The sequence below is a fragment of the Castanea sativa genome, chromosome 2 (assembly GCF_040712315.1).
Source record: "Castanea sativa cultivar Marrone di Chiusa Pesio chromosome 2, ASM4071231v1".
Taxonomy (NCBI): Eukaryota; Viridiplantae; Streptophyta; class Magnoliopsida; order Fagales; family Fagaceae; genus Castanea; species Castanea sativa.
This window is the reverse complement of record NC_134014.1, coordinates 6,539,684-6,560,790: the sequence shown is the minus strand read 5'-3', so window position 1 is coordinate 6,560,790 and position 21,107 is coordinate 6,539,684. Positions and strand designations below refer to the sequence as shown.

At 35.0% G+C, this 21,107-nt stretch overlaps 2 protein-coding genes across 3 annotated transcripts; one reads left to right on the top strand and one right to left on the bottom strand.

Annotated features, from left to right (window-relative positions):
• Positions 1-833: 833 nt before the first annotated feature.
• Positions 834-7,903, top strand: LOC142626416 (putative F-box protein At3g23970). 2 transcript variants are annotated; one of them, XM_075800242.1, is made up of 3 exons: positions 834-1,486; positions 3,374-4,031; positions 6,828-7,903. In XM_075800242.1, exons 1-3 carry the CDS (start codon positions 899-901, stop codon positions 6,854-6,856), a joined length of 1,275 nt encoding a protein of 424 aa, XP_075656357.1. In that variant the 5' UTR covers positions 834-898; the 3' UTR covers positions 6,857-7,903. The 2 variants fall into 2 exon arrangements, with proteins under 2 accessions (XP_075656357.1, XP_075656356.1); XM_075800241.1 differs by lacking the exon at positions 6,828-7,903 and adding an exon at positions 5,758-6,165.
• Positions 7,904-13,226: 5,323 nt separating this feature from the next.
• Positions 13,227-19,920, bottom strand: LOC142625853 (uncharacterized). Its single transcript, XM_075799590.1, has 8 exons — positions 19,496-19,920; positions 18,424-18,666; positions 17,722-18,128; positions 17,263-17,448; positions 16,452-16,644; positions 15,106-15,182; positions 14,759-14,909; positions 13,227-13,868 (listed from the first exon to the last, which is right to left on the bottom strand). Exons 1-8 carry the CDS (start codon positions 19,757-19,759, stop codon positions 13,572-13,574), a joined length of 1,818 nt encoding a protein of 605 aa, XP_075655705.1. The 5' UTR covers positions 19,760-19,920; the 3' UTR covers positions 13,227-13,571.
• Between the last annotated feature and the right edge of the window lie 1,187 nt (positions 19,921-21,107).

The following is a 21,107-nucleotide window of genomic DNA, read 5'->3' as shown; positions in this document are numbered from 1 at the left end:
AAACATAGGAATAGCTATATTCCTAGGAATGTGATTCTAGATGCCAGGAGTAACGTGGATTCCCCGTACCAACGCCACATAAGCTCAATTCTCATTTTATTTTTTATCAATCCTTTTTTGCCTTTTGTTTTGTTAGTTTTTAATTTTAACCCCTTTTACATTTTTAGCTTTTGCCCAACTCCTGCTTTTTTATCGGTACTTTTTAAAAATATATAAGACTATTGGCTTATTAAAAAAAAAAAAAAAACTATTAAACCATTGTAACGGCTAGTGATTTAACAGAGTCCAAATCTTCTGTTCCACTTTTCCTGCTCTACTTTATACTCCACAAATAAAAATTTTTTGCCACGTGTTCACCTAAGTAATTAAATACTATTATTAATTAATAACGGTAGCATTAATAAGTCAATAATGATAGTATTTAATTACTTGGGTGAACACGTGACAAGTTTTTATCAGTGGAGTATAGAGTGGAGCAGAAAAAGTGGGACAGGAGATTTGAACTCGATTTAACAACATCAGTTGGTATATTTTTACCAGTTCAATAGACTATTATATTTTGTATAATGTAATTTTTTAGATAATTATCTATAAAAAAATTTCTAAAACCGCCATCACGTACTAATGCATGCAATATAATATCTTTTTAGAAATTTGCTTATTTGCATTGTAATTATTAAAAAAATATAGTATTTTCATAATCTTTATGTTTTATAAAAAAGTTAAAAATAATAATAATAAAAAACTACGTTTGTTTTTTTTTTTTAAGAAAAAAAAAACCTAGGTTATTTGGAAATATAAAAAGTCAAGAGCAGAAGACATTTCAAGTTCCAATACCAACGCCCACTTTTGTCCCATTGATTTGAGTTTCATTTCACCAGTCCCCACCAACACAGCCATGGATATCTGTGCTTTGCCTTGCAAAAAACCCAATTCAGAATCCAAGCAAACCTCCTTTGATGACCTCTCAAACGACCTTCTAATAGAAATCCTCCATAGAATTCCTCTGAAACCCGCACACCGCTTCAAGTGCGTTTCCAAGAGATGGGTCCAAGTGATCTGTCAACCCCAATTCGCTCAACGTTTTACACACAGGATGAAACTCTTGTACCCATCACAGCCATCACCACCCTTTACACTGTTCTTTCAGTGTAGCTTTCCCCTACCATTTCCCGTTGAGTTCAAGCATTTTCAGAGGGATCCACAGTTTATGTCCTCCAACTTTTCCTTGAGCTTTCTTCCTCAGAATCCAAACCCCATTATTTTCATAGCAACGAGTAATGGGTTGGTGTTGTGTTCCACAACACTCTTGTCTCAGATGATGTACTACGTTTGTAATCCACTCACTGCGAACTGGGTCGCTCTTCCTGGGCCTCCTAGGTTTCACAGTTATGTCCTTGCTGGGTTTGTATGCCATTCCTACTATGATGACATTGACACCGTTACTCGGTTCAAGGTTGTGCGTGTCAGTGCTGTCAAAACAAAGGTATGTATAGACCATGGGGGACCATGGCCGCCCTGTTTTTGTGTGCGTGTGTGTGTATATTTGTGTAACTGTAAGTGTTTTTTTAGTTAGTTTGTTTGATGTTTGGGATTCAAAGTTAAAAAGTTTGAGACTTTGAATAGAAACAATTGTCAATTTTTTTTTTTTTTTTTTCAGGTGACAGACTAATAAATTTTTACTAAGAAGAATATTGAACTTATAATGAAAATAAATATGGCTTTCAATTTTCGTTTTTAAATACTATTTTGATTATAGAGTGGTTCTACTTTATTTACTCTTTAATGCAAACAAAATAAAAGATGATTTTTTTTAATGGATTTCTTAATTTTGTACGTTTAAAGGGAAATTATTGTGACATTTACTACCAAATCAATCATAGATTTTTGTGAACCAAAAAAATGTCAAGTTTCATAATACATCACAGAAGATTGAGTGGAAACGTATTAAGAAGCAGTGATTTTAAATTTTTTTCTTTTATGAATTTTAGATAAAAATTTTTATATTTTGTCCCTTAAAATTTAAAATCAACCCTTCCAAATTGAATACAAGTCCAAAGAATCTAAAAATAAATTGTTTTTATTTGATGTTTGGCACCCAAAGTTAAAATTTTGAGACTTAGATTTTTGAGTGATATATGTATAAAATTACTACTATGTTATATAGATAAATAAACATATTAAAGGGCTAAACTTGCACAGGATAATTATTGAGAAGTACTCGATCTCTTTCCATGCGAAAATCATAATTACTTTTAATAATCAACATTAATATGTTAACAAATTACCTGTGGCCGTGTGGGACACAGATATAGGAGGAGGTATATGTTAAGTTAATGGTTTGCCGCCTTTACCTTTTATAGTGTGTTTGAAATTTTGGAGGGAGGAGAGTAAACGGTAAGAGGGGAGGAAGGAGAGAGGAGGGGAGGGGAATGGGTACCCTGTCCCTCTGTTTGGATGTTTTAAAAATATTAGGTAGAGTAAGGGGAATAGAGATATCCTCCTCTTTGTTTGGATGCTTTAAAAATTAAGGGGAAGCAAAGAGGGGTGGGGGGAGTGGTCATAGAAATTGGCAACGAGATCATTATTTGCTAATTTTAAAGAAATGCATAGCATCATAAGAGTAAAATTGACAATTTGGATTTTTACTTTTAATTTTATATATATATATATATATATATATATGTTTGTGTGTGTGTGTGACAACACTAATTGGTTTTCTTACTAAGAACAATATTACAATGATAATAAATAACTTTTTTTTTTCAATGTTTATGCTATTTTGATTATAGAATGGTTGTACTTCTATTTACTCTTTTAAATTTTAATTGTTATTATGAAACAACTTCTTTTAGTAATGGATTTTTTGATTATGTATATTGAAAGGGAAACTAGTGCGACATGTAGTAGCAAATCAATCATAAATGGTTTTTGTGATTTTATGCATCATAAATGATTGAGTAGAAATGTATCTATATCTTCTTCTTTTTTTAAAAATATTTCGTTAATATTGAATTGATGCTAGTTTGAAGTGCGGGACAACATACGAGCTTGGAGGGCCAAACTTTTTAAGAATTAGATTGTCACTGCCAAAGTCTTTTAGCATGTTACTGAATTAGAAGCACACAAAGTCCAATTTTTTTTTTTAATTATATATATATATATAAAATCCCCCGAACTTTTCATATTTCTTAAATAAACTTTTTAAATTTGTAAGATTTTTACATTTGTTATCTCTTTGACCTCTCATTCTTGAAACTATAGTTCTGCTTCTGGCTAGTTTTATTTTTCATATATTAATTTAGTTTCAAATTCCAGTATAATTCTCATTTTTGAATGGTTTTTTTCACCCCCATGCTTTGGCCTCCCAAAGAAAAAATCCCTTGATCTCTGTGTGGAGATATTCAACTCCGATACTAGTGAATGGCAACAATTTACAGAGCAATGTGAAGGTCTTCATGCCACCATTGATTTTACCAAGTTTCAGACACATGCAGTTCTTGCCCACGATGATATCATGCATTGGGTGCACTGTGGCAGTAGAGATATCCTTGCTTTTGATCCTAATAACAAACATGATCATAAATGCCGTCTCATTTGTCAACCAAGAGAGCTCTCTGACATGCATGGACACGTTTGCTTATCAGCTTGCCAAGGGCGTTTGCAGTGCATGTTTCTATCCAATTCGAACAATGATAGATTACTGTTTCAACATTGGGAACTCGAGGACTATGTTGCTGGGAAATGGAGCTTGGTGGCAAAGTTTCCTGTGAGCAACACTAACTTATTGACAGTGCTAGGTATTCACCCAGTTGATCCAAAAATTGTTTATTTGTTGAGGACAAAAAATATTGTGTTGTTGAATACACAGAGTCAACAAATGGAGGTGGTTTATTATTTTACTGAGGGTCAATTTGGACGTGATAATACTATGATGAATCCCTTCAAGCTTTACATATCAAAAAAAAAGTTGAATGCCTTCCAGTTTGTACTTCAATGGTGGCCAACACCAGTTCCCAAACTCGATAAAGGTAAACTAAATACATATCATAAACCATTAAAAAATGCTTACTTTTATATGTGTGCGTATTCCTTGTCTTCATCTCTTGGCTGCTATATCTTATATATTTGATAAATGCAAAATTATTAAGTATTTTTGGACTACAATGATGCAGTACTCTTTCTTCTCACATGAAATTCATTACTGGCATTTAATATTATGTGAGAAAAGGAAGTACCGCGTTGCTGTACTCCCAGGATACTAGATAATTACTCTAGTTTAATTACTGAGTTTATGTGGAGTACTTTGTGTTCCGCTAGTATATATATGAATCTAGGTATCCAGGAAGGTTTCAAAGTTTTTCTGATTTTCCAACCTAAGATCAATGCTAGGAATGCTCATTTTGGAACAATATTGTTATTGATGTTGCATTCCAATACATTTTTGCATGCATTTTAATCCTCTTCAAATATAGTTCAGTTGAGCACTATAACCTTTTTGTAACAAAGGTTGAGCACTGTATCCTTTGCAAAACTAGAATAGGGTTATCCTTCAACAAAGAAATTACCAGTGAAACTTTTAAAGAAACGTTGGATCTCTAGTTAGGTATCATTCCAATAGTATCCTACCATGCCTACTATTTGGTTGGTTTTAATCTGTTTGTTTATTATAGTACTATATTTGCTCTGTATATCCTGTTGTTGGAAAAGGAAGGAAAAATTGAAGAAAGGAAAGACTAGCTATAATTTTACACACTCGTTATGTATACTCCGTACGCACAAAGTCATATGATTATGTGAAGAGTTTCATTTATTTTTTGACATTCTTTGATGTTGTTGAGACTTTTAGGATGCACACACGTAGATTGACTAAGTTTTAGCTGTTATCTGGATTATTTGATTGTTTTGTTAAATCAAAGTAAGCTTGAAAAGTTTGTTTGGATGGAAGGGGAGGGGTTTGATTTGATGAACCTTGTTTGGGTATTTTTTAAATGCAGAGGGAGGGGGGGGGGGGTTTGAGGGGTATCTTACCCCTAACAGTTTGTTTGAATGAAGGGGGAGGGGTGAGCAGAGGGAATGGGAGTGGTTTGTTGATGAACCTTGTTTGGATTTTTGTAAGAGCGGAGAGGGAGGGTTTGAAGGAGTTTGGAGGAGTATCTTACCCTCCTTACACTTTTCAATTCCCCAAATTGGAGGAATTTAGAGGGGAAGAAGGATTTAAATTGTCAATTTTACTCTTATGATATCAATTTATATGCATTTCTTTAAAATTAGCAAATAATGACCATAATTGTCAATTTATATGACCACTCCCCCCCTGTCCCCCTTTCCTCCCCTTAATTTCAAAGCATCCAAACAAAGAGGTGGATATCTCTATTCCCCTTACTCTACCTAATATTTTTAAAACATCCAAACAGAGAGACGGGGTAACCATTCCCCTCTCCTTTCCGTTTACTCTCCTCTGTACAAACTTTCAAACACACTATAAAAGGAAAAGGTGGCAAGCCATTAACTTAACACGTGACCTCCTATATCTGTGTCCCACAAGGCCACAAGTAATTTGTTAACATATTAATGTTGATTATCCAAAGTTATTATAATTTTCATATGGGAAGGGATCAAGTACTTTTCAATAGTTATCCTGTGCATGTTTAGCCCTTTAATATGTTTATTTTATTTATATAATATAGTAGTAATTATTATTATATAGACCCTGAGTATGTCACGTTTTACACTTATATTCCTTGTCTGGATTAGGGGGCACCATTGGGCAACGTAGCGTCTTTCATGGTGGGGGTGTATTCTGATAAGCATATTGACCTCTCTCACATTAGTCCCTTTTAAGGTGTTGCCAAAAAGGGTGTTGCTGCTAGAGATGGATATTGGGAGCATAAAGAATGGAGCTTGGGCGAGCTCCAACCCTTGGAACCTGTTTTCTTGCATTTTATGTTTATTTTTATTAGTGTTCTAAAGTGATTTTTGTTTTCAAATCTTTATTTCTATGGATGTTGGTAAATATTTCATGTTGGCTTATTCAGTATAGAACTCAAAGTTGCCCTTATGAAAGACTGGTAATTAAGGTTAGCAGAAGAATTTGTTGCGGCCTATAAGGAGAACTCATATGATGATTACTATAATAAATGTTTGACCGAAAGTTTTTGAAAACTACTAAGTGTAGCATATTTTTTGATAGGTCTAAGTGTAGCATATAGTTACTAAAAATAAAAAAGACAAAGGTTACGGAAAAAACCTCAGTAAAAACCAAATAAATCAACAATGTTAAAAATGATCTAAAACAAGAGACTTGACACTGAATCCTTATAGAATTTAATACCATTTAAAAAAAATTGATTTGGGTATGGAATCTAAAAAATTAACAGAGTTGTCTATGATTTGCAAATATTAGTGGGGTGAACAAAAGCAATGAATGAAAAGTGAATTGGATTGGTTGAATAAATCTATACAAACTGACAGCTCAAGGTTGTTTGTTCTATATTCATGTATCGATTGTCATGGTTGTTTTGTTTGATTTAGAACTAGAAATTCTGATGTGAAGACAGTGAGATGATGATATCAGCTCAAAAAATCAATTTACATGTATTAGCCCGAGAGTTTTGTAGTTCAAGGAAAATAAGATCATGTTTATTTAGATCCTCCAAATATTCAGTTCTCTCGTCCAAACTAGCAGCCAAAAGACTGGTAAACCATTGAGGATGAAAGTTCCTGTTGAGTATCTTTTGAGTTTTCATAGTTTATAATCATGCCTCCTGAAGAGAAATTATTGTGGATATCCTTCCCTAACCTTGTTATGCCCTTTGCTAATAAAGGATCAGGATTCAAGGGTATCCCTAGTTGACTGTCAGTGTTAATCCCATAGGGAACACTATTCCTAGGATTTGCCTGAACTTCCCCATCCTGACTGGTGTCTCTAAACAACAATGATTGGGGATTGAAGGACAATGGGTTGTTATTCTGCTGTAAATGGGCATCATTCTGTGAAAGGCAAACTGAAGTTGTTGAAGATGATGTGTCCAAGCAATCTGTCTTGGAAGCTGCACCATTCAAGTATTTTTGTGGAGCAAAAAATCCTTGATTTTGATTCCTAGAGATGTTAAATGAAGGCTTCACAATGGACTTCTGCTGCAAATCTTTAACCAGGTTAGCACTGCATTAGATAAAATGGTTTCCAAGGCACTTGGACACAAGATTGTGGCAGAAGAATGAGCCATGTCCTCCCGGATAGCTGTACTTCAATGGGCATGTCATTCATCACTGGCTGAACCGCATTGTGGCAGTAGTTTGTGGAAGGTGAAGTGGAACAAGATGGAAGATCATCGGTAATTGCAGACTGCCACTATACTGCTACCGGCTGTAGATGGCTGATTGGCTCTTAGGGGTACAGGAAGCCCCCCATGACCAGATATATCGGGCTGAACACCAGATTGCTGTTGTTGAAGCTTTGGCTGCTGGGGTGGATGAGAGAACCGCATATATGAGCGGCTGCTATTCCTTGTTATCTGATGTGGGATTGACTGAGGGAGCGAGGTTGAGGTTGCTTGAGGGACACCTCCAGCATTTGGGTGGTTGTCAGAGACCTAGAGAAGTTTTGCAACATATCTAATCTAACAACTGCGGCTGTGGGTCTTGGAGTTGTGTAAAAATTGAGCAGGTTGTTGCAGAGCTGACTGCTATGCTAGAAATGATTGCTGCTGCTGTTGAAGCTTCTGCAATAGTTGAATTTGAATCTGATTATCAGACATTTGCAACTGTTGGTTTATTTCTTCTGGCACCTGCGGTTGAATAAGGGGGGAATTTTGATTCCAAATACTCTTCCCAAACCCATGGTTAGTTTGGGTAGAGTAATAGTTTGAATTATTTATATAATGTGAAATGATTTTTTTTTCTTTTTCTATTGAAGAACTTTCTTTAGGCTTTCCATTATTAAAAAAAAAGTGTATAAAATGATAATATATTTTTATGAAAATTTTAAAGAGATTTAAACTTTGTGAATATAAGGGGGGAATCTCACACTTCAACACGGTACAACAAGAGATGAACAGATTTCAAATCCGTAATATCACAGTTTGTTATATTTAAGCAAAATCTTGAAAGCTCATAGTATCATGTGTTATTAATAGGAATGTGGATTACAAAAGGAATAGTAATCTTTATTTATAGGAATAAAATATGTTGTAATGGAATAGCTAAATTTATTCATTAGTTTGGTAAGTTGTGAGTTGTAACATTAGAATAAAACTTAAAGATCTAATTTAGGAAATATCTCACTCGTACAATTATATTTTCTAAAAATAATATATTTTAAATTTGAGAAAGATGAGTTATTTTTTGGTGATTTTTTTATTTCCATAATTGTTACGTGGATATGAAAAATTTTTTTATTTGGAAATATATTAATATTAGAAATTATTACATTTACTAAGGAAAATCTATTACAACCTTTTTAGAGAGGAATAGTTATTCAGTATGAAAAAAATAGAGGAATAGTTATTCTTTGTTGTAAAGAATAACTATTTATAAGGAATGACTATTTCTTGCAATAGAGATATAACCAAACTATTGAATAGTTAAATCAAAGAAATGACTATTACATTACAATACTTATTACAGTTTACTAAATATGCTCTTAAACAATTTTTGAGTTAAATCCTCAAATCATAAGCTCTACATCAGTTACATTCCTCCCTTCAATGGTTCCTTGATCCTACCCTGAATTGAAAGACTGCCTTAAAAGAACAGCTTTTCATCACTTGGAATTCATCTCTGGCTACTTCAGTGTAATGGGCTAATGAACCAAGAAATTCATTATGGAGGATCGTGAAAAAATCCTCGAGTGTGTTACTCTGGGCTGCTTGTCTTTGCCTGTATTCTCCAAGGTTAATCCATCATTGTCTCAGTTTGCCTGTTAGTCTTGCTACAAATTTGGCAATAATCTGGGCAACTGTATTGTTTGGGGCTTGAAGTTCTGCTGTACACCATGAATACATGTTGAAAATCTCATCATGCCATTTTGAAGGAGGACTGTTATCAAGGGTGAACAAGTGTTTTGAATCTGTGGTTGATGAGTAGGTTAATCTTGTGTAGTGATCATGGATGACAAGTGGTGTAGGAAATATTGGTGGTGGAGGTGGAGGTTGTTTAGGGCGAAGGACATCATCTTCTTCTTCTACTTTTGGCCCAGTCATGAAGACTTCATCTAGGTCAAGGCCAGATAAGTCTAAATCTGTGTCATCAATGACCGGAAGAACAAAGGGTTCTGTTGGTTCTTGAAGAGTTAAAGTTCTGAGAAATGATGATATCAGGTTTGGAGGATCAGAATTTATGGCCAACATGTTCATATTTGGGGGTCTGGAGGAAGCACCATTAGTTGGATCTGGTGGTTGGTATAAGAGTTCTTTGTCTTTTTTGATGGGAGGAGGTTCCTTTTGTGGTTTGCCTTGAGGTTCTGGTTTGGGTTGAGATTCTAGTTGAGGTGGTGGTGTTGGGTTTGTTGTGCTAGAAAAAATTCCACATGGTTTGAACGGGTTTTGGGCTGGATGCGTCATGTTTAGTGGTTGGAGGTTTTGGTATGGGGAAACTGGGGAAAATGGTGAGGGTACAGGTATGGACAGATCTTTATACAGTGATTGACGAGGTTGGTATAGCATGTAGACTTGCATTGGAAGAGCTTGGGTAGCTGCCTTTTGTGAGTTTTCCAAAGACTAGAGTTGCATCAACAACTGTTTTTTTTCTTTTTCTTTTTGCCTGATGAGTGGAAAGGAGACAGACAAATCTTTTACTGTGGAGGCAATTGTTTCCAATTCTTGTTCAACTGACTGTATTTTCTTCTTCAAATCTTCAATGAGAGAATTTGAGGATGAGAAGGTCTAACTTACTGCTTCAGTCAACTTTTGTTGATTGTCAAGGATCTTCGAAAGGACTTGATTCTGTGCTACAGCATTTTCTGCCTGCCAATTGAGGGCTGCTTCAGTTGAGGAAACTTGTTTTTTGGTTCCATCTGGATTGGTTCCAACAGGGTTTTTGATTTTCCAAACATCTTTAACATTGGCTTGTGGGTGGTCAAAACTTTCTAAAGGAGGAAAATTTTTGTGAGTATGAGGGTGATGCATGGTCAAACATATAACAAGGTAAGGGCTTTTGTGTGTAGGTTTGACTGGGAGGCTTGGGTTGACATTTTTGTATTTGGGGAAGGACTTTCTGGTAATATGGGATTAAAGGTGGTTTCTGGTTTTGTTGGTTTTGATGATGACTTTCTTTGCATGGGGAAAGGGATGGGGGTTTTTGTTTTCTGGATCTGGGATAAAGGACATAGTAGTCAAACTTTCCTGAAGGTTCTCCAAGGAGGTCAACTTCTGGGTCTCCTGCTTCATATCTTTCTTTAGGAAGCTGCTATGAAGACTTCTTCTTTCTTCTTTTCTGATCTTCTTCAAATACTTCTTCTTCTCTGCATTCTTCACAATCACAAACATCCCACCATATGTGTCCAGTGGATGATTTTCCTTCATAGACAGGTTTTCCATCTTCTCTAAATGCTTTAATCTGAAGACCATCAAGACCTTCATAAGAGATTGGTTGGATCATAGCTGTAGGAAAGACTGTAACTTCTTCTTTTTCTGGTGTGGCTGTCATAAACCTAACTTCAACGTCACCGTTCTGGTTTCTGATGAAGAAAGGAGTGTTGGACTGGATTGGCTGAGATGCCTGATGAAGAGTCTCATATTTTGTGATCCATGACTCTGGAAAGAGTTTTTTCATCTGATCTTTGTTCAATTGTCTTGGAACAAATGTGCACATAGGCGTCATGCCTGGATCAACTTGGATTAAAAGAGCATCATTGGACTGGGCTATCTCTGGTATAGCTATGTCAAAAGCATGGTTTTGGAGTCTCAGAGAGGCAAGCTCGATAGTGAAGTGTAGCCTGCAAAAGTATCATGCACTTGAGAAGCTCCGTGGAACCGGACTTGGACTTTAAGAGCATCACAAAGGTGAGGGTCTTTGAAAGACATGTTAAAATTGGGGAAAAGGGTGACAAAGACTGTTCCCGCATTGAGTGTGGTTTGGACAGTTCCTATAACTGCATTGTAGTATTCCAAAAATCTAGAATCAAGAAGAGCAATTCTAGAAGCTATAGGGAGTCCTTTTCTGCCATGAAAAGTGAGTGCGAGTCTTACTGCACCAAAATGGAGGTGAGTATAACCTTGTCCTTGCTATGGAATGACAAACTCTCTAGGAAGAGCAAGAGTGATAAAGTTTTCTTTTTCACTAGCTGGAATATTAAACTGGTCAAACTTTGAGGCTTGGACATATTCTTTTACACTAGAAGGATGAGAAGGACCTAAAAAAAATTTTATGGATTTTTTGAAGGTTTTTTGAGGTTTATCAAACACAGTATAGGGATTTACAATAGGGAAATCAGTAATAGGTATTTTACTATCTTCAGGGACATGGGATATTTCATATAAATAGTCTAATCTATTTGCAGTAGATTTACGAAGGGAAAGATCACAAGAAGTGGTAATGGTATTTGTGACTGCTGAGAATGTGACTGCTGAGGATGATGAACTAGCCATGATAGTTTCTAAAATGAAGAACAATTTTCCTAAGGTCTGACAGGACTAAAACGCCACTCCTTTTTTTCTTTTTTTTTATTATATTTATTATATAGGAAAGGAATGTAAATTTTTTTGCCCCACAACTTAGGGCATGTTTGGTAAGTTGTAATAGATACTATAATGTAATAATTATTTCTATGATTTAGCTATTCTTTAGTTTGGTAATATTTTTATTATAGGGAATTATTATTCCTTAAGAATAACTATTCTTTAAAATGAGGCATAACTATTCCTTTTTAAAATTGTTGTAAATTTGTAATAGTTATTCCTTAATAAGTATAATAATTTTTATAATTAATATATTTCTAAGTAAACAAACTTTTCATATACACATTACAATTATAAAAATACAAAATCATAAAAAATTACTCATTTCTCTCTTAAATTAAAAAAAAAAATTATTATTAAGGTAATATGATTGTATGAGTAATATATTTCTTAAAATAGGTCTTAAGTTTTATTTTAATGTTATAACTCACAACTAAACTTATAAATATATTTAGTTATTCCATTTAGTCACATTTTATTTACAGTAATAAAGATTACTGCATCGTAATTCTTTTTTTTTTTTTTGCTTATATATATATATATATATATATATATATATATATATATATATATATATTTTAGGACCATCTTCTGTTTCTTTTTAATATTTAATTATTTATTCAGGAAAAAAAAAAAAAAATTTGGGTTAGTGAGGTCTATATACTCGCAATTCCCACATGCTGTGAGACATACGTTAGATACATAAGGCATCTCCTCGCGTGGGAAGAACAGTGCAGGCTACCCTCTTTGTTGCTTGAAGTCTTGAACGCTTTTAATACTGCATGAAGATGATCTGTCCAAGCTTGCTTACAATGAGTCTATTTTCTCAGTGGATGTAGATTTCTGGGGAAAAAAAAACATGAAAATGATGAGGTAAATGAGGCCATTTGGAGTTTTGGACACAGTTCTTCACTTTTTTATTATGGGAAGCAAACACAGCTGAAGCTTCTCATATGGAAACCTTGTCCAGAATTTGTCATGTATTTTGGATTATTCCAGTTTAGATAGTTCAGCGAATATAAGTGGTGGTCCTCAACATTGGAATTTAAAGAAACATGGTTAAATTCTGATGAGAAGAAAGAAAAAAAATATACTGCAAAAGATGGTACAGCGTTTTGTTGCTTATTAATCAAGCAATTTATTGGATTTCAGATTGGGTGATATCAAAGATCTTGGGTTTTATAACATTTTCTAAAGAGAAGCCTTTTCAATCCTGGAGCGTCCCATTAGGAAAGTAAGTAATTGGTTAAAAATCTAGGATTTTGTTGCAGAGTGTCCCATTGCCAAGGAGAGATTTCGACTGCAACTTCTTCAGTTGCAGGGGTTAATTCACTTGTTGGGTTGAAAGTTATCCCTAATTTCGGCGGCGAAGAACTTGATTCTGTAGGAGGTGTCCAAAGCTGTTTCAAATCTAAAAGCTCTTTCCTGGTACTAGAGTTGAAATATCGCCAACCAAGCCAGATGCTATCATTAGTCTATTAAAAAAGGAAAAGAAAAGACGAGAACAGGTACGAATCAGTACACAATTTGGTGAAGGAAAATGGGCTCTAGGTTTTAAAAGCAGAACTTCATTTTCTCAACCAGACTTTTCTATACATAAGAGCTGCAGTGAGAACATAATTCATTCATTTACACTGAATCATTAAGGACTATTACATTTGGTACAAATATCACACACAAACAATAAATTACAACATGGAACAACTGACAAACTGAAAGGGGAGCAACAAGGAAAATATATTTTTTTTAAAAAAGAAAGAAAGGAAAAGGAAACATCAACAGCACATGCACAAGTAACTGCTCATCTTTCTGAGTGCCAAGATCTGGGCTTCCCACTCGGTTTGTAATCGAAAATGTACAAGCTCAGCGTATGTACATAAATTGATGTTGGATCTAAAGCTCCATACAGAGGTAAGTGATGACAGAGCCGGATCTTCGTTTGGTCCGCTCACTAACCTTCCATTTCTCAACCAGAACCTTCTTTATGTTGGTGCAACTGGAAACCACAGTGGCAACTCCAGCTGCAGTTATACCAGGGCAATAAACCATGTGGCAGGATTCAAGCAGGCTGCAATTTCTTACAAGGTGGCCTATGCCAACATCTGTTATTTGGCGGCAGTGTGACAGAAGTATTTCTTTGAGTAACGGACAGCCTTCTCCTAACTCGGCCATTGCCATATCCCCCAAATTCTGCCAAGATGGACAGATATGTTAGATTGAAGAGGAAACAGCACGAAGAGGAGAGGGCGAAATGATAAAACCATTGAATCAAGGAATTGTTTTGACCAAGTTGACTGGTGCATAACTCAGGATGTGTGAACTTCACATAACCGCGCATAGATATTAAATGTGCATCAATAAAGGCTATTGCTTATTACCCAGCGTTTGTATCAAAAAGTTATTACCCAGCGTTAGACCCAACTATATTAGGTTTTGGGAAGGATGGCTTGGATATGGACCAACCTTTTAACTATATTATAATGATGCTGCTCTAAGGAGTGAAATTGTGCACTTCACAGCCAAAGACTTTATCATTGCACCAGACAATGGTCCTATTACATACGTATCGATATTTTTACTCGACGACCTGATAAAAAAATCAAGTAATTTTATATTTGCACATGTATGCCATCATTTTACAGTATCATATGTTTCCAACTACTCATTCAAAGTTTTAAATCCATCTTTCAACTATATATAAGGTCTGTTTGGGATCCGCTTATTTTGCTGAAACTGAAAACTTTTTGCTGAAAGTACTGTAGATAAAGGTAAAAGTTAGCTGAAATAGTACAATAAGACCTATAAATAGTACCAAAAAGTGCAGTAGAGCCCATGAATAGTAGCAAAAATAAGCTGAATAGTAAACCAGCTAGCTTTTGAAGTTGAGTTTTTAAGTTGGAGCCAAACGCACACACAGTGCACATCAATATAACAATAGAGCAATTTGGGGCACTCAATTTCAGTTTCATAAAATTCACATAGAAACAAGTTTTACTAATCAGAGTATATATCCAAGGTTAATGCAAATTTATGCATGCATACACGGAATCATAAACCGAGGATGGGGAGAGAGAATGCACCTGGAGAACACTTATGTCTAAGGAACGGAGCTGCGGGCAGCCTCTTGCAATGGCTATTATTCCAGCATCTCCGATTTGGTGGCAGCCACTGACATTTAGATGATGTAGTGAGCAACCCTGACCAACGGCAACAAGGGCCTCATCTCCAACCCTAGTGATAAAAAAAGGCCCAGGGGGGGTGGGGGGGGGGGGGGTTGTTTCAGTCAGAGGTCCAGTAGGATTTATATAATGTTCCATGTAATGATGAAGATTTCAACTGGCAAGATGTTGACTATAGGGGAAAAAATATCTAATTCTAAAGGGTAAGAAATAAAAATATAAAGAGTCAGCTGTGAAGAATATTTTACCTATCACAAAATCGAAGGCTAAGATCTTTAAGAGAGTTACAATACTCACCAATAGCAGAAATTCCCCTACTTCCAATCTATTAATGGCAAAACAAAAGATATATGAGACTATAGTGCAAGATGTTTACACTATAAAAAATGTGAATGCCCACTAAGGATGCAGATTTAAACAACAAAAATACTACTATCTTATTATTTAAAACATTAAATACAATGCAAATTACACTCTTAAATTACAGGTAATTTTGATTTTGTCTCCTAAAGTTTCAAGATTTTGATCTGCTCCCCTAATGTCATATATCGTTTGGATTTTTTCCCTTCTGTCCATGTGCCGTGCTTAGCCGTCTTTTAAGAGCCAGCTAAGCCTATCATGTCTAATAGTTTGACCAATCGAATTATGCCACATTAATTAAATGATGTCAAGTCAATTAAGTAACATAAAAAATGAAAAATGTAAAAGCTATCCCCTATAATCTAAAAAAATACACACTAAAATTAAATAAAAAAAAATCTTTTCCACCATTTTCTAGGCAGCCAAACAGAAACCTAACTCTAAGAAACCCCAATGCAATTTGTGAACATCACTACAAACATAATCTCCAATCCAAACAATGATGTTAAAATGAAAATTAAACAGAAAATAAGATAAAATGTTACTTTTTTTATTGACATGGACAAAACGAAGTCGATTTAATCACACTGTTTTTTGAGCTTAGTCGACACTTAATGGACAGGTAGGCATGGCGCATGGATGGAAGGGAATAAATTCAAATGATATGCAATGTAAGGAGAGCGGATCAAAATTTTAAAGCTTTAGGGGGATAAAATCAAAATTACCCTAAACTCTGAGGGTGTATTTAAAATATTTTACTTGTGAAATTTGTACTTTTTTTAAATTGCTAAAAGGACCAGCAACATAGTTAAAAATTCCCACGTTTCCTACATTTTTATAACATTCTTACAAGCAGGGCACTGTAAACATTCAAGCTGATATTGAAAGAAGCAAAGTACAGAGTATTATTTTGACCCCAACAGTTGATAGAAATTTTCTAGATAATAAAGGACATATCTCAGCCATTTGTTCAAGCTAGAAGATTGACTAAATAAAGTCAAAGTTTTGTTCATGATTTATTTGGATGGTTGTTCTCATACCTTCAGTAAGCATTTAAATGCCGCCATGTTTTGTGAGAACAACCATCCAAATGAATCAGGAGCAAATTAGAATTTTAGAAGATAAAATAAATGAAAGGAATACTTAGAATACTAATGAAAATTTTGGCAAATTAGTCAAGACATTAGTTCGGCAAAATATGCCATACAAGAACTAATTGTGAGAGAGCGAGGACCTCATAACACCGCCGAATGTGAAGTTTCTTTAAATTCCTGCAGCCTCTAGCTATACCACAAATGCCTTCATCTCCAATACTAGAGCAATCTACCAAGTGAAGAGCTTGCAATTTGTTACAGCCCCTTCCAACTTCAAGAAGGGCTTTATTACCTATTTTTTGGCAGAACAACAGTGCTAACTCAGTGAGTTGCCTGCAAATATTCAGTGCTAAGATTAGCATCTTCACAAAAGTATCCACAGACTGTATCAAACAAATGTTACATATTTAGCCAAAAGCCAAGAATATGTAACTAGCTTTGATCAATGTAAAATGCGAAGTATATACTTCAAATTAAGCAGAAGGCGAACACAACCTAACTATAAAATGCAAGGAACATGTGACTAAATCCATCCAAACCCTTAACTGAGAGGAAGCCATGATACTTTTACGCAGATTGGATAACATTTATTTGATGAATTTAATATTTTCCTCATTCACTAAGTTGAGTGGAAAGCATTTTACCAAGGCTGTTACTGCAGAAGACAGATGAGTATCCATCACTCCATCTCATGGAAGAACTTTACACCGTAATGATAAAAAAGAAATTGCCAAAACATTGAAATCTTTTCCAAAATGCCAATGAAATGATATTATATAGTTTTAACAGGTTAGTAAAAGCATGTAGCTTAAATGAATACTTGTAGAGCTCAAGAGCAATGGGGCTAGTAGCTTGTGTGATATTGTGAACCAAACATGACTTTCAATCAATGCACACGTTATCATAACCACATACCCAAGTCATTAAGATTAGGCTGGGAGAGAAACATACTGGCAATATTTTCCAATAGATTCCAGTCCCAAAGTTCCGATATTGTGGCACCCATTAACTTCGAGATGTGTAAGTTCCTTGCAACCAGTTGCAATTGCTTCCAAACCCTTGTCGCTCAGGAAATAGCAATCACTAAGAGTGAGATTTTTTAACTTCTTACAACCGCTGCCAATAGCATGTAGACCCCTGAAACGTGTTAAGTGGAAGAAAATAAGCAATGAGAATCTAAGTGGGAATAAATGAAATTAATACCCTGAATACTTAGCACAGCAACATTAAGCAAAACCAGTGACATAATAAAGACTGGCTCAACTTCATCAATAATTCCAACCACTTTGAAAGATAAATGTGTCTAAGAATAATAGAAAACACACATCAAATTCTTATCGCAACACGGATAAAGGGGAAAAAAATGAAAGAAAGAAGCAAATAACAATTGGCAGATGGACAGCAACTGACTTATCAGTAAATTTCTGCAAACTGTATAGAGCCAGAAACTCGAGTGACAAACAACAAGTGCCCACAACTGCCAAAGCCTCATCAGTAACATTGACACATTGTATCTTCAGAACTTTTAAAAGAGGACATCCTTTGGCTACAGCAAGCATCCCTTTGTCACTCACATACTCCGAATCCAATGACAAGGTCTCAAGAGATTTACAGTGCAACCCAACAGCTTCCAAGGAGATATCAGTTATTTTTGCACAAGCTGCAACTCCAAGAGTATTTAATGATTTCCCACAACCAAGTGCTAATTCAACCACACCCGCATCAGTCAAACCTTCACAAAAACGCAAATTCAAATCTTCAAGCTGCTTGCAGCACTGTCCAACAGCAGCTAGACCTGGATCTCCAACATAGCAACCCTAAAAAAAAGTGTAAAAAAGTAAAGCTTATGATAATGTATTGCACTGACATATAGAATCGAAAGTAAACGACAAAATGAAGAGTATGAAGATTTGATGCCAAGCCCTTCCCATCTGAAGGGACAGAACAGTTAAGTCTCAACTAAGTAGGCAATGATGATCACAAAACTGGCTTTAAAAGGGGAGGAAAAAAAAAAAAAACTTGCATCAATCACAAACGTAGGCAAGGCATTACGTAATACAATATCAAAAAATCAGCAAGTAGAACAGTGTTGAGTTCTAACCAAAGATTTACCTGTAAATCCAAAGACTTCAACAAACAACACTTTTGAGCTAATGATGCTAAACCCGTGCTTGTCACATTATTGCACCAAATTAAGCTCAACTTCTCAAGTTTTGAAAAGCCTTCACCAAGGACACTCAACATAGCATCCGATATACAAGACGCCTCAAAATCACCGTCTTCAGACCCACTTTTCTCCTTCACATAACGCCGCTTTTTTGTGTATGAACTCGTGGATTCACTGCCACATCTTCTCTACACATAGAAACTTGTCTTATCACATAATCAAACTATTTAACAAGCTAAAGAAGCACTGAAAATGAACTCAAACTTCCTCTTTTTGCAAAGGCCCTGTTTGTTAAAACCAATGTACCTTTCCTAACGAAAATTTTTCCTCACGTTAAAAGCCCCATATTCAGCCAACAAAACAAAATGGTCAAGAGTTGGAACAATTTGCTGTAACCAATAACCTAGGATGCATGGACATGGACACAGACACCGGTACAGAAACCGCTATGATATAGCGACACGAGCAATTTTAAAAAAATTATAACATGATACGGTAGATAGGACACCATTACGACACGACACAGGTAAGGAAGTGAACTCTAATAAACAAAATTATATAGTGCTGAACTGAACTCTACTAAACAAAACTATACCCAAAACAAACACAAAAACAGTAATCGTCACAAATTTAAACTAAAGTGGAATTATGATTTGTGTCCGTTTGGGAATGACTTATTTTCTTATTTGCATGAGACAAAAAGCTAAAAGCTAGATTATTTCAAATAAAGTTGAGATTTTGCTAATTGGCAAATGCTTGAATCGAAAAACTTCTCATTACTTAATCGAAACTGATTGAAAATCAAATTATCCAATTCAATTACCTTCAATGCCCAAAAATCACATTTTGAGAATCACAAAGTGCTCAGCTCAAAGCTTCTCCATTTCTCAATTGAAATTGATTTAAGAATCAAAATTATCAAATTCAATGGCCAAACTCAAATAGTATTGAACCCTAAATCCCTAACCTGAAAAAAAGAAAAAAAGGAATTGGAGTGGAAATGAGAGAGGGGCTTACGAACTGAACGGGGAGCGACAAGCGCTCGTCAATGTGGACGGTCTTGACGTTGACGAAGCGACGAGTGATACGGCCGAGGAAGTGGTCAGGGCAGCCGGAGGCGCCGATGTGGAGGGTGGAGCGGCTGAGGCGCTCGAGGTTGAGCCACCGCTTGCAGACGAGAGAGCAGGCGTCGCGGCTCGGCTTCGAGTCGAGGAGCCGCCGGAATATCTCGATGAGGAGCTCGTCGGGAAGACACGCGTTGATCCGATCGTGCCCTCGCATTGTTTGTTACGAAACGGTGTAGGTTTTTTTTTTTTTTTTTGTTTTTCAGAAATTGATGAGAGAAAAGTGGTGTATTTGTAAGGGAAAGCGGTGGAGTCGGCGGTTATTTTATACTTTTTTTATAAGGTGGTGAGAGAAGGAAACGTATCTGGTGTTGTGGTGTGTGTCGCAAGATGTGTGTTTCGATTATTTTATTTTATTTTTTATTTATAGAGATTGTTTCAGCCTACTGTCCGCTCAGCTTTTTGTCTTAAATCTAAGACAGTGAGACACCTATCGCTAATTGGTGTAACTTTGAAGGTGGAACTTTAGATCTTTTTTTGTTAAATTTATTCAACTCTTAGAGGCTTAGGTATGTTTGTCACCTGTTTATTTTGTTAAAATTAATTTTTTTTTACTAAAAAATACGATAAATAAAGGTAAAAATTAACTGAAATAGTGTAATAAGATTTATGAATAATACATAAAATAAGTTATATAGTAAAATAAGTTGACAAAATAAATCATGCCAAACAGACACTTTATCAAATTGAGTTGATTAAGTAGACGTGAGTTTTAGTAATAGTTTTTTATCATAAAATCAAGATAACAAGACGTTAATTAATTTTATTGATTTTTAGTGTAAGTAGATATTAAACTCTAAACATTTTATTCAATCTATTCGGCTATCAAAAATTATTACAACCGTTCTTTTTTGGTACAGTAATCACTTTACAAGTATAAATATTTGTAGAGTATGAAAAGTAAGGACCGAAATTTAAATTTTCAGAAATTTTTTTTACATATTTATATACTTATTATCCATCTAACTAATTAATGGTAGATACGTGGTCAAAGTCCGAACCATCAACTTTCTATTTTTGGGACAATGTGTCAAACGTATAAAGGTAACTTTATTTATTTATTTTTTGTCAGGCGATAATTTTTAGGAAATAGCATGACTGACAAAGCTGGGCAAAGTACTCATTTGTGCAGTGATTCCGTTGAGTTATATGGCGGCAAGTATTTGACACTTTGTCCCATGTCTAATTCACAGGAAGGAATATCAATCAAGGCTCAATTATTTTGTTATGGAATATAAAAAATTAGGCAAAAATATAAAATTAATGTTCTAATTTTTACTATTTTTTATTTCAATTCTCTAACTTTTAGTTTTATCAATTCAATTTTTTATCTTTCAAATTTTTTTAATTCGATTCTCCGTTAAACTTCGGTTAATTGATGCCGTTAGACACACTGATTTTGCAAGTTTTTTTTTTTTTTTTTTTTTAAATTTGGAACTAAAAGAAAATTAAAAAAATTTGGAAAAAAAAAAAACAAAATCAGAGAACTCGATGATTCCATTGCA